We start from the raw sequence: 12,464 nt of genomic DNA, 5'->3' as shown, positions 1-12,464 counted from the left end.
TTCTATAGGGTATTCATACCCTGCCTAGCGAAAACGGGGCGGACGGGTATTGATACATAGGAAAATGCAGTAAAACGGGTGTTTTACCGCATTTTCCCGTTAGTACATCCCGCCCTAAGCTTCAAAAGTGATAAAATGGAGAATGATAAACAGCCAACCAATCAGCTCCTGCCTGACATTTTTCAAACGCAGCCTGTCACATGAGGTAGGAGCTGATTGGCTGGCTGTTTAGCACTCTCCATTTTATCACTTTTGAAGCTTAGTGCATCTGGTACATATAAGACTATGGGTCAATGTCCGCTACAGCTCTTACATTTGAACATGTTTGCTTAAGGGGCCCACACACATCTAGTCAGATTGCTTAGAAAATGTCCCGAAATCGCCCCGTGTGTACGTCCCAATAGTCACACATTGTTTTTATGACTGTTGTTCCCTAGGTGTCCCATTTACTTATCCTGTGCCTCTCGCTTCACTCCTCTAGGTGCAATTTCATCTAAATCGTATGTACAATGTCTGCCAAAGCCACCATCAGCAAGGAGGTGTTCTCTCCGCAGGATGAGCGGATGCTGGGGGCCGTGTTAGTCAAACGAAGAAGCAAGAAAAAAATCCCGTTCCTTGCAACCGGAGGCCAAGGAGAATACCGCACTTACATCTGCATATCAGGTACCGCTTCTGCGGGGAAGGGCACATTCAGCAAACATTCTATTTGTTAAACGTATCCGTGCAAAAATTGCTTTGGATTATGCACTGTTCATCTAAATGAATTATAATAGGACTAGATAATGTGTTTCTTGTACAAGGCAATTTCGTTCCAAATGACTAATAAAATTGCCAACTGTGTGACACTATAGGGATACAATCATTGCAGCCAATCCATTTTATTCAAAGCGATTACAGTGTTTACAAAAGCAGAACGATGCCTGTTCCCCATTTCTTCCTGAGGTGGCCCTGATTGATTGCAGACGAGGATACTGTATTTATATTTTTATTTATTATTTATTTATTAACAGTTTCTTATATAGCGCAGCATATTCCATTGCGCTTTACAAAAGGAGACAGTGATACAACAAACAGGATATTTACAGACAGTCAAAATGTACGAGGGCCCTGCTCGCAAGCTTACAATCTATAGGGATATAGGCATTGATACATAAGGACAGATACTGTATTCTTTATTGCATCGATTCCACCAGAATGCAAGGTTCCGGGACTGGTTCTGGAATTTGATAAGCTTGCCTGAAGAGATGAGTTTTTAGGGAACGCTTATAGGTTTGGAGACTGGAGGAGAGTCTTATTGTGCTTGGGAGGGCATTCCACAGAGTGGGTGCAGCCTGAAGAAAGTCCTGCAGTCGGGAATGGGAGCGGGTAATGAGTGTGGGTGAGAGACGCAGATCTTGGGAGGAGCGTAGAGGTCGGGTTGGAAGATACTTTGAGATAAGAGAGGATATGTATGTTGGTGTAGTTTGGTTTATGGCTTTGTGTGTAAGTAAAATAATTTTGTATTGAGTACGGTAGAATACAGGTAACCAATTAAGTGACTGACAGAGTAGCTTTGCAGACGATGAACATCTGGCTAGGAAGATTAGCCTTGCAGCTGCATTCATGATGGACTGTATTGGGGAAGGCCAATAAGGAGACCATTGCAATAATCACTGCGTGAGATGATGAGAGCATGGATTAGAGTTTTTGCAGTGTCTTGTGTAAGATATGGGCGAATTTTTTATATGTTTTTTAGGTGCATGTGGCATGATTTTGAAACAGATTGAATGTGGGGTACAAAGGAAAGTTCTGAGTCAAGGATAACACCTAGGCAGCGAGCTTGAGAGGTAGGAGTGATTGTCATATTCTCAACAGCAATGGAGATATCAGGTTGGCAACTATTTATTGGCGCAAATATATTTAATTCTGTTTTTTTTAATATTAAGTTTGAGGTGTCAAGACGACATATTATTATTCATATTCCTGTGTCATTACTTAGGCCTAGTCATTCACTTTCCCACACACATGCAGATAATACCGTACAGTGTGAACATGATGATCACAGTAGCTTTATGTAGGGAATATTGCAGATATTGTCCAGACTTTTCATTCCCATGTCCTATACATGAAAATGTACACACACACACACACACACAGGCAGAAAATACAAAAACTCCCTCCCTCCTGCTGCAAAAATTTCACAAAAAAAGCACAAACCCTCACCCCAAAAATAACACGCACACACACACATATATATACATGTTCAAAATGTACATATGTTGATACAATTCAATGAACCATAACTATAGAATTCTTTAGAATGTGGACAGTACAATCATCAGATTGACATTGTTAACCCAACGCGTTTCGTTGATCATGAGTTTATCGGGGTAGAAATACAGCGGTTTGATTGGATGGTAGTGATGCATTTCCTCACAATGAGAATATATAGTAGATCTAATATATGTGTGTGTGTGTGTGTGTGTGTGTGTGTGTGTGTGTGTGTGTGTGTGTGTATATATATATCCAATGGATAATTTATGGGTTGGTTTTGAAAAACGTCCACCAGATTTGGTTCCTCAAAAGTACAAGAGGTCCTTCAATTTACTTAGATTAGGTAAGTGGGCACTTTGTGACCGTATTTACAGTAATCAACCATATAGTGGTTCCAATTGGAGATATGCGCACAGCAAGGTTCCCAAGACAGGAGACTCCAGCAGTGCACATGGTTTTGTCCATTTGGGAATGACTACTTTTGCCTTTGCGAGTGAGCCAGAATAAGGTCTGTTTGTTGGTGGAATTTGTGTGGTTTCACACTGCGCAGGAAAGTGCATCCTTGTATGTGCAGCTTGGTCGCATCGCCTCTCTGCGGGCCTGATTCAGACCTGATCACTCATCTGCAAAGTTGCAATTGACGGCGAGTATATAGCTGCTACCGAGACAGAAAACCCGCCTCATGCAATTCGGTGAATGAATTATGAAGGAATCTCTAAACACCCCCCCCCCCGTGTGGTCCGTCCATCTCATGCCCCACGAATCTCCACACACAGATGCGAATGAATATTTAGCATAAACATCCATTCACAGATTGCGCACGGGGCAGAAATCGTTCGATGGTCGCCAAGCATGGGATGATTCTGTAGCGCTTGCAGATCTAAGATACTCACTCTCTGGTGTCTTAGATTTGTAGCACCCCTGTCTGGGAAGAGGGCAGACAGCTGACATCCGGTGACGTCAACTGTCCGCCCTCGGCACCTTTGTCACCGCCGCATTTCCTTGTTGAACACCCATGAAATGCTGGGCCGCTACCCTTGTCCACCGCCTTCCGCCTGCACTGCTATGTGTGAATGGGCCGGCGAGTAGTCAGTTCACCGCGCCTGCTCGCACAAAGCATCTGCACATATGCATAAAAGTTTATGCGCATGCATGGTTGCCCAACATAGCGGTAAAGGTGCATACACACTGTGCAATTTTTTTGCCCAATTTCGTTGAAAGACATTTCCCTTGAACCCTGTGTCCTAGACGAAAGATGACAGATCTAGCTACAGTTTAAAGCAGGGCTGGGCAACACCGGCCCTCCAGATGTTGATGAACTACACATCCCAGCATGCCTTGCATCAGTTTCAGCATGGCCACATAGCAAAACTAATGCAAAGCATCCTGGGATGTGTAGTTCACTAACATCTGGAGGGCCGGTGTTGCCCAGCCCTGGTTTAAAGGCTCTTTTTGAAAGATATCCAAATTGAGCTGCCTGCGCAGTTGACGAACAATCTTGATAAACAACTGGCGGGTATGCGCATCATCAGTCGTCCTTCATCACAAACGTACTGAAAGATATTTTGACCAATTTCCCAAAATTTGTACAGTATCTATGCACCTTTAGAATGACCTCCTAAGTCTGACCCTACTGGTCATCTGCAACGGAGACAGGCTAATTATGGCCAACCCTGACATCCCACCCTCACTGCGCTTTTTCTGACACCCAAAAATAGCCGTCATCCTGCCGGTCAAAACGCGGGGTGGTTGCGATGACAATCCCATAGCCAGTCGATCTGCGAGTTCGTATATCAGCGATAAACACTGAATCAGGCCCTATAGTCAAAGTTCAGAGTAGGTAAATGATTTCTTGTACTAGTGATAATATGTATGCAGGCTACGGAATATACGGCACATCTAATAAGGTGGCCTCAGTAAGTGCTCTGTGTAATCTCAGACCGCCTTACTTGGAAGTAACATGTTACCAGCTACTAATTAAACCATCAGACTTGTTCCTGAAGTCTCTGGAGAATGAATCGGTTCCTTTCTGTATGTGCACCAGCGCTGCACTGCATTGTAACGCATGTCTTCTCCCTGACACCAAGTCAATGCTGAGGGGGTTATGCTTTACACCCCCTACTTAAGCTCTTAAATTATGTGGCTGCTAATAAGAATCTATTTTAAACTCTTGTCTGTTCGCTTTCCACGGCTGCGGTTTGCTACAAAAGGTTTTATATTTTACTGTTTGTTACCATATTGTACAATGTTGTGAAATATATGTTTTTTGTTATGTTTTTTTAAATCTATTTAAAGGTAACGGATCTGTGTGTGATCTGTGTTTGATCTGTGTGTGATCTGTGTGTGATCTGTGTGTGATCTGTGTGTGATCAGTGTGTGATCAGTGTGTGATCAGTGTGTGATCAGTGTGTGATCAGTGTGTGATCAGTGTGTGATCAGTGTGTGATCAGCGTGTGATCAGCGTGTGATCAGCGTGTGATCAGCGTGTGATCTGTGTATGCCGACTGGCGGGGAAACGGTAGTTGTGCAATATGTCATATATTCACCAAATAGAGAGGGGTGTGGATCAGTTGGTAGACAGTCATTGGGTCGACACCATTGGGTCAACATAGGTTTGGTCGACAGGGTCATGAGGTCGACATGGGTTAGGTCGCTCATGTGATTGATTGCTGCAATCACATGAAAAGAGCCCAAATTGCAGGTACCTTGTCCAGTGCATGGCGGCCTTTAGCCACAGAAATCTGATAATGCTACACACCGCTATGTGTGACCATGTGTCCCCCATCCCCTTGTGACCATGTGTCCCCCACCCCATCCCCTTGTGACCATGTGTCCCCCATCCCCTTGTGACCATGTGTCCCCCGTCCCCTTGTGACCATGTGTCCCCCGTCCCCTTGTGACCATGTGTCCCCCGTCCCCTTGTGACCATGTGTCCCCCGTCCCCTTGTGACCATGTGTCCCCCGTCCCCTTGTGACCATGTGTCCCCCGTCCCCTTGTGACCATGTGTCCCCCGTCCCCTTGTGACCATGTTTTCCCCGTCCCCTTGTGACCATGTGTCCCCCATCTGCGCCATCTTACAGCTGATGTTTGGACAGTATGACCCCTATCCGGTGCAGTCTAATGGCTGTGAGGGGAAGCAGCGGTCACCTAGCGGGAAATTAGAGTGCAATAGGGATCGTTCTACAAGTGAGAGGTCTTGTTACCATCCCTGTTGAACCATTGCTAGAGGAGGTACCGATCCTGTTACTAGGAACCCAGAGATCTGCTCTTCTGGCACCCAGGACTTTATTGGTGATTATAAAATAGATTTCACTTTGTTTCACACCGTATAGGAAATCTTCTGAACAAAATAACATTTCTTTCACATACATTTAATCACTTACACAGTTCAGTGCAGTAAATGTCTGGTTCCCGAGACTTCTGTGATGCTTACAAGGGCAGGTGCAGAGAATAATCCCCAATTCTTCCCAGCCCTGTGATTGCTTGTTAGTATTATACCGCAGATTTATTGATTTATTATTTTCCCTCCTTCTTTTCCTCAAATTAATGTTGAGTTTGGCGTCATACTGAGTGCAGAATACTGAGTGCAGCATCGCAATAATTACTCCGAATGCCTAGACCCGGATGTTAAAACCGGGGTAACCGGCTTCTATGTAATCTCTGCTGCTGTCCTGACATCATGCTCCTGTATAATACTCCCCCAGCCTGTTCTTCTAGCACCGCATTCTACAAGTCCTGCATCACTAGAACGTGTTATATTAGGATTATCCAATAGGTCCTGCCTTGTGTTCTCCTTGTAATCTATGTAGAGATTACAGACACTCTGTATTTGGCATTATATATACAGGCTGAGTATCCCTTATCCAAAATGCTTGAGACCACGAGCATTTTGGATAAGAGATTTTTCTGGATTTTTTCATACTTACTGTACCTGGTCACCTGGTGATGGCCTTCAGGAACCGCTTCAATGGCATTTCTGGTCCCAGGGGGGTGCATTGTAGGAGTGCGCCAGTGATGTCATCGGTGCGCCTGGGCACTCACGCAATGCACCCCTTGGACTGGAGATGCCGCTGAACAGGATCCTGAAGGCTGCTGTTGACATCGGGGGTTGAAGTAAGGGGGGGATCCCCTCAAACCCTAAAATATTCTGAAAGACAACAGTTTTCGGAATATTTAGGTTTTTGGAATGAACGGATAAGGGAGATCTGACCTATATGTGTGTGTGTAAGAAAGAGGGAACCACCAGTGTAACTATAGCTGCTGTATCGGGAGGGTGTAAGGATCCCAAAAGGTGCATGAATAAGATATATAGAAATATGGTACAGCGCTCGGGTATTACTGAATTTATTACAATGTTAAAATACAAATGATAAACAATACATTGCATATGAGTATTCTCAAAAATGAAAAAATAAAAATAAAAAATAAAAAAAAGCTCCTGATGAAGGCGTGTGAACACGCCGAAACGCGTTGAGCCATCACATCCTGCTCTAGCACTCTATTGGAGAGCCATCCAGCTCACACCCAGCTCTATTTTCAAACCTTGCAATCGCAGAGGACACCATACCCGGACCAGTTTTGCTGTATCCATCGCTTTGGATTTCCTGGAATCTGCAGCCATTACATCTTGGTACCAGCCGTACCTTAAGGACTGCCACATTATTCCATCAATTGTGAGAGATTCAGGAATCCACCACTGGGAAATTTCCGGAACTCTGAAAACCTATTCCAAACAAGGTCATCCACAACTTATGGTAATTATATACCCCAGTGTCGATTTGGACAAAAAATTACTCATTTGGCCCCATTATTAATGGCAAGCTGGAAATATCCCTTTTTAAACATTTTTATCATCATTTTTTACTATTTTTTCATTTTCGAGAATTCTCATATGCAATGTATTGTTTATCATTTGTATTTTAACATTGTAATAAATTCAGTAATACCCGAGCGCTGTATCATATTTCTATATGTGTGTGTGGTGTGTGTGTGTGTGTGTGTGTATGTATATATATATATATATATATTTACGTGTACCTATTGACAGCATTATGCATAAAATAACCTACTATAAATGCCTCCTGTCCCTTCGCACACTACCCTGGCACACTACCCCGGCACTCTCCTGCTGGTAAATGTTTGTCAGAGAACATTACTCCCTGTGTATATTCTGTGTGCATTGGATTATAGTATAGGTTACAAGCTGGCCTGGCTATACAATGAGTTTATAGAATCGTTGTAGAGATCTTGTGCCGGTCTCTGCTCTCTGGAGTCCTGCCCGGCTTCTGCTGGATGTTGGCAGCTGCGTCGGACACTGGCCAGCACTCCAGGACTTGGCAGCCTGCGCAGTGTTTGTCTTTTATGCAGTGGCAGAGTGTCGGGATCTGACCCAGAAGAAATTTAATTTGAGAAGAATAGAATATAGCTACATTACAGACGTGACTTTGGCCATCACTATGAAAGCAATACCCTACATAGATAAAGAGGGGACATTTGGATTTCTCTTCTAAACTGTGGCTCTGCAAAAAGCAGAAAAGGTCACGGTCTGTCTCAGCATGATGGTGGACAGTCATTAGTTCGACACCATTAGGTTGACATGAGTCTAGGTTGACATGGGAAAAGGTCGACAGGTCAGTCGTTCGACAGCGTTTAGGCCGACAGTCAAAAGGTCGACGTGGGGTTTTTCACATTTTTTTACCCGAATGTCAACACAGACGACATGGACATAGTTTAAAGTGCACCGCATCCCCTCTCTGTGCTCGCAATTCTTCGGGCACGGTGCTTCGCTGCGCTTGGATCACCATTTTATTCTCCCACCATGCCCTAGTGGATGGGCATGAAATACCGCATGTCGGCTCAAAAAACAGTGAAAAACCCCATGTCGACCTTTTGACTGTCGATCTAGACACTGTCAAACTAATGACCACATCCCATCCCTGCGGTGCAGTGTTTTAAACAGATGAGATGATGAACTCCAGGATTGTAATAATTTTGTCTATTGCAGATATCATGTATAGTGTGTGCATATACTGTATGTACGGTGTGTGTGTTTATAGATATATGTATGTATGTATGTATGGTGTGTTTGTGTGTGTGGGTGTGTATGTATGTGTGTATACAGTATGTATGTATGTATGTGTGTGTGTATATATATATATATATATATATATATATATATATATGTGTGTATGTATGTATATGTATATATATATATATATATATATATATATATATATATATATATATATATATATATATATATATTTATTTATATATATGATGTATATTGGTACTTGCGTATTATCACGGCACCCAAATTTACTACGTACGCAAACGTAGTGGCATCGCATCACATTGCATGCCGTTATGGTGAGCTGCATTTTCTGCTCAAGGTTGATATCTCCCTCAGGGCGAGATGCACCAAACATAAAATGCCATAAAAAACCCTGTTTTGGGGGTTTTTACTACATTTTCATATGCAGCAAAGACTCAGTTCTAGATGGTGCAACTCCATAGAAGCCTATGGGCTTCCCTTCGCATCCCCCGCCGCCCTCCCTCACCTGTGTCAGGGCAGCCTCCTGCTGTGCTGCCCAGGCCAGTGACCTCATCCTCCCTGCACCTATTGCAGGGTGGAGAAGGCGGAGCCCTTGCCGAGCAGCATCAGCCGGGTAAGGGTCCAGTAAGGGAGGGAGGACCCGCTGCACATCGCCAGCCACAACGCAAAGGACAGCTCATAACACAAGATCTGTTCTTTGCGGTAATAATCGCATATGTGATTATTAACAAAGCGAATGCCGGCGATGTGTTGCGGAGGATGTTAGAGAATCCCGCCCTCAGTGTTGCAATGTGTTGCTCTAGTTCCCTGACCTTGGTCAATACAATAGTAATACAGTAATCAAATGTAGAGATACTTATGCGTTCTGCAGTCGATCTGACGCTCCACACAGTGTCCAGCCGCTCTCTCCTTCGCAGTTAGTGTGCGCAGCTCGATTGTTCACACGGTCAGTTTCAGATGCATCGGCCTCGCTAGCTCCTCTTGCTGGGTTTTGCTCTCCGTGCCTCCATGTATTTGCTGTTCGGTTGTCGCGGTGCCTTCTCTGCTATCCCACACAGGCCCCCCTGCCTCTCCTTTCACCCTGATGCGCTCACACCTGGTGCCTGGCCGAATCACACACACCTAACACCCTCAGGGCCACAGGCACTAAACACAGTCTGTGATATGGCAGGTAGGAGCTGATTGGCTGGCTGTTTATCACTCTCCATTTTATCACTTTTGAAACTTAGTTCATCTGGCCCTGAGCCTTTTCTCTTCCTCCTCTCCGCTTGCTTATATGCCGTCCCTCACTCCCACCCACTTGCTGATGCCTGCTCTCTCACACCTGCTCACACTTACACGCTGTCCTGCTGACTCTCCCCCCCCCCCACTCTGATCGCTGATACCCGCTCTCACTTGCTCACGCTTTCACGCTGTACCCATGACACTCTCACACCCGTTCACACGATGTCCCGTTGATACCCGCTTTCACTTACTCTGTACCACTGACTCACTCTGACACCCGCTCGCTGTACCTGCTCTCACACCTGCTCACACTTACACGCTGTCCTGCTGACTCCCCCATGATCCCTGATACCCGCTCTCACCTGCTCACGCTTCCACGCTGTCCCTATGACTCTCCCTCCCCCCCTCTGCTCGCTGATACCTGCTCTCACCTGCTCACACTTACACACTGTACCCATGACACTCACTCACACCCGCTCACACGCTGTCCCGCTGATACCCGCCTTCACTTTCTCTGTACCACTGACTCTCACTCTGACACCTGCTCGCTGTACCTGCTCTCTCACACCGGCTCCCCACCAGCAGCTTCTCCCTGCTCCTCGACGCGCAGCTCCACGTCACTATTCACTTCTGGTTTACTGTTCAATCTGACCCTTCAGGTGTTGTAGGGTATGAAATGATGTAGCAAACGTTCAACACATTAAACCATTTTACGCAGAGTATAAGCTAAAGCTGGGACCACACCTGATATCCTATATCTACAGATACAGTATACGTACATATCTGCATACGGTACAGGCAATGCGGTCTGCATACATACAATCAGTCATGGCTGACACCACAGCTGGACAGGCATTTACTTGCACCCTCCCAATCACACATCTGCCCGTACATACAGCACAATGCATGATATATCTCTAATTAAATGTGCCGTCAGGTGTGCAGAAATATATCTGTGAGCTACGTCATTCGCAGACGTATTGCTGGTACAAAATGGCCGACCAGCGATATACCTGCCGTTCATTTGTATATCGGCCAACGTGTACCCAGCATAACACACCACATAGCGCTGTGTGGCAGTATGAGCAGATGACCTGGCATTTCTGGAAAAGATTCACTTTTAAGTGAATGTTGAGCCTGAGAATATTGGGTCCCGGTTTCCCTGCCGAATGTGATCTCCCGAAACAACTACGCAAGGTTTTACCAATCCATTATAAATAATGATCTATTGTGGACAAATCATGACTTAGCTTATTCTTTTTTCTCTGTGCAGCGTTTTTGACTGTACCCACACACACATTTTTATTACCCACTCACATTTTTATTACCCACTCACATTTTTATTACCCACTCACATTTTTATTACCCACTCACATTTTTATTACCCACTCACATTTTTTTTTATCCACTCACATTTTTTTTACCCACTCACATTTTAAGCTAAACATGAACACATTCACTGAATATGATTTATTACAATAAGAGAATGATTTTCTGTCACGCCATGACATGCAGTGGGAATATGCTAAAACACCTGTTACAAAGTAGCTGGAAGTTATAAACGATCAGGGTGTGCCCACCTGTGTATGGGATGGCAGCAGTCACAATAATGATGCCGGCATCCCCACTTGCAGCCTGAACTCATATGTGTGACGGGTAAGCGCTAGGCTTTGGGGGAGGATTACATATAGGCATTGGTAAGGGTCTTAGGGGGAATGGGATCATTCGTCAGACTGCATTTAGGTCTACAAGCATTAGGTCTACACCATTAGGTCGAATTGCATTTAGGTCGACCTGACTGAAGGTGGACATGGGTTAGGTCGACATGTGTTAGGTCGACAGGGTCATTAGGTCGACAGTGAAAAAGTAGACATGGGTTTTTTTTTCATTTTTTTTTTTTTTTTTTTTGCGTTGACACAGTCAACATAGTACTCGCTGCGTTCGCCATGCTTTGGGCACGGTGCCTCGCTGCGCTCGGCACACTATTTTATTCTCCCGCCACGCCCTAGTGGATGGTAGGGCATGAAATACCGCCTGTCGGCACATGTCGACTCATAAAACAAATGACCCCATGTCGACCTTTTGCCTGTCGACCTTCCCCATGTCAACCAAATGACCCTGTCGACCTTATAAAAGTCGACCTAATGACCCTGTCGACCTAATGACCCTGTCGACCTAATGACCCTGTCGACCTTCAGTCATGTCTACCTAAATGCAGGTCGACCTTAATGCAGGTCGACCTAGTGGTGTAGACCTAATGCTTGTAGACCTAAATGCTGTAGACAATATGACCGGATCCCATCTTCGGGTTAGGCGTTAGGCTGTGAGTGTGTGCTAAATTGAAAAAAAAGAAAAAAAAAACTGCTGCGTGGGGGGGGGGGGTTCTGCAGCTCTGGGGGTTTCCAGTTGATTCGAAGACAGAAAAAAGGACCCAGTGATTTTCTATAGAAATCTGTTCAGCTTTTTTTTTTTCTCGCACCTCCATAGCGGAGTCTGATTAAAAAAACAAAAACAAAAAAAACATTTTTTAATTTTAGGAACAATCACTTAGACTTGCTCTTTTTGTAGCTGAGGACAGGGGCTTTCCAACGAGCCTGGCCTCACGTTGCTAGCCCCCCCCCCGAGAAACGGAGATACCGCTGGGCAAAGCTGGAATGTTTTCCCCATAGGATAACATGGGAACCGCTAATTCCGACCCCCATCCGGTTCCGATGGCTGGAAGTTACACACACACACACACACACACACACACACACACACCCCAGCAGCACAGAAGCCAGGGGTTGATCTAATTCAATCCCAAAACGCTGGCCCTTCAATCTGATACCAGGTTGGTCCATATCGGTCAATCAGTTCCAGAGATATTGCAGGTAAATCGATTTTTTTTTTTTATTTCTGAAATAATCAATCAGCTCCGACCTGTCATGTCAC

At 44.9% G+C, this 12,464-nt stretch overlaps 1 protein-coding gene across 2 annotated transcripts in view; it reads left to right on the top strand.

Annotated features, from left to right (window-relative positions):
- Positions 1-12,464, top strand: part of STXBP6 (syntaxin binding protein 6) — a 62,131-nt gene that overhangs the window by 28,599 nt on the left and 21,068 nt on the right. For both annotated transcript variants that reach the window (XM_083165952.1, XM_083165951.1), the window contains exon 2: positions 482-663. In XM_083165952.1, coding sequence (XP_083022078.1) covers positions 510-663 — 154 coding nt within the window. In that variant the 5' untranslated portion in view covers positions 482-509. The remainder of the gene's footprint in view (positions 1-481; positions 664-12,464) is intronic.

This window comes from Crinia signifera, chromosome 12 (assembly GCF_055691185.1).
Source record: "Crinia signifera chromosome 12, ASM5569118v1, whole genome shotgun sequence".
In the NCBI taxonomy this organism is placed as follows: Eukaryota; Metazoa; Chordata; class Amphibia; order Anura; family Myobatrachidae; genus Crinia; species Crinia signifera.
This window is presented reverse-complemented; position numbering and strand designations above follow the sequence as displayed.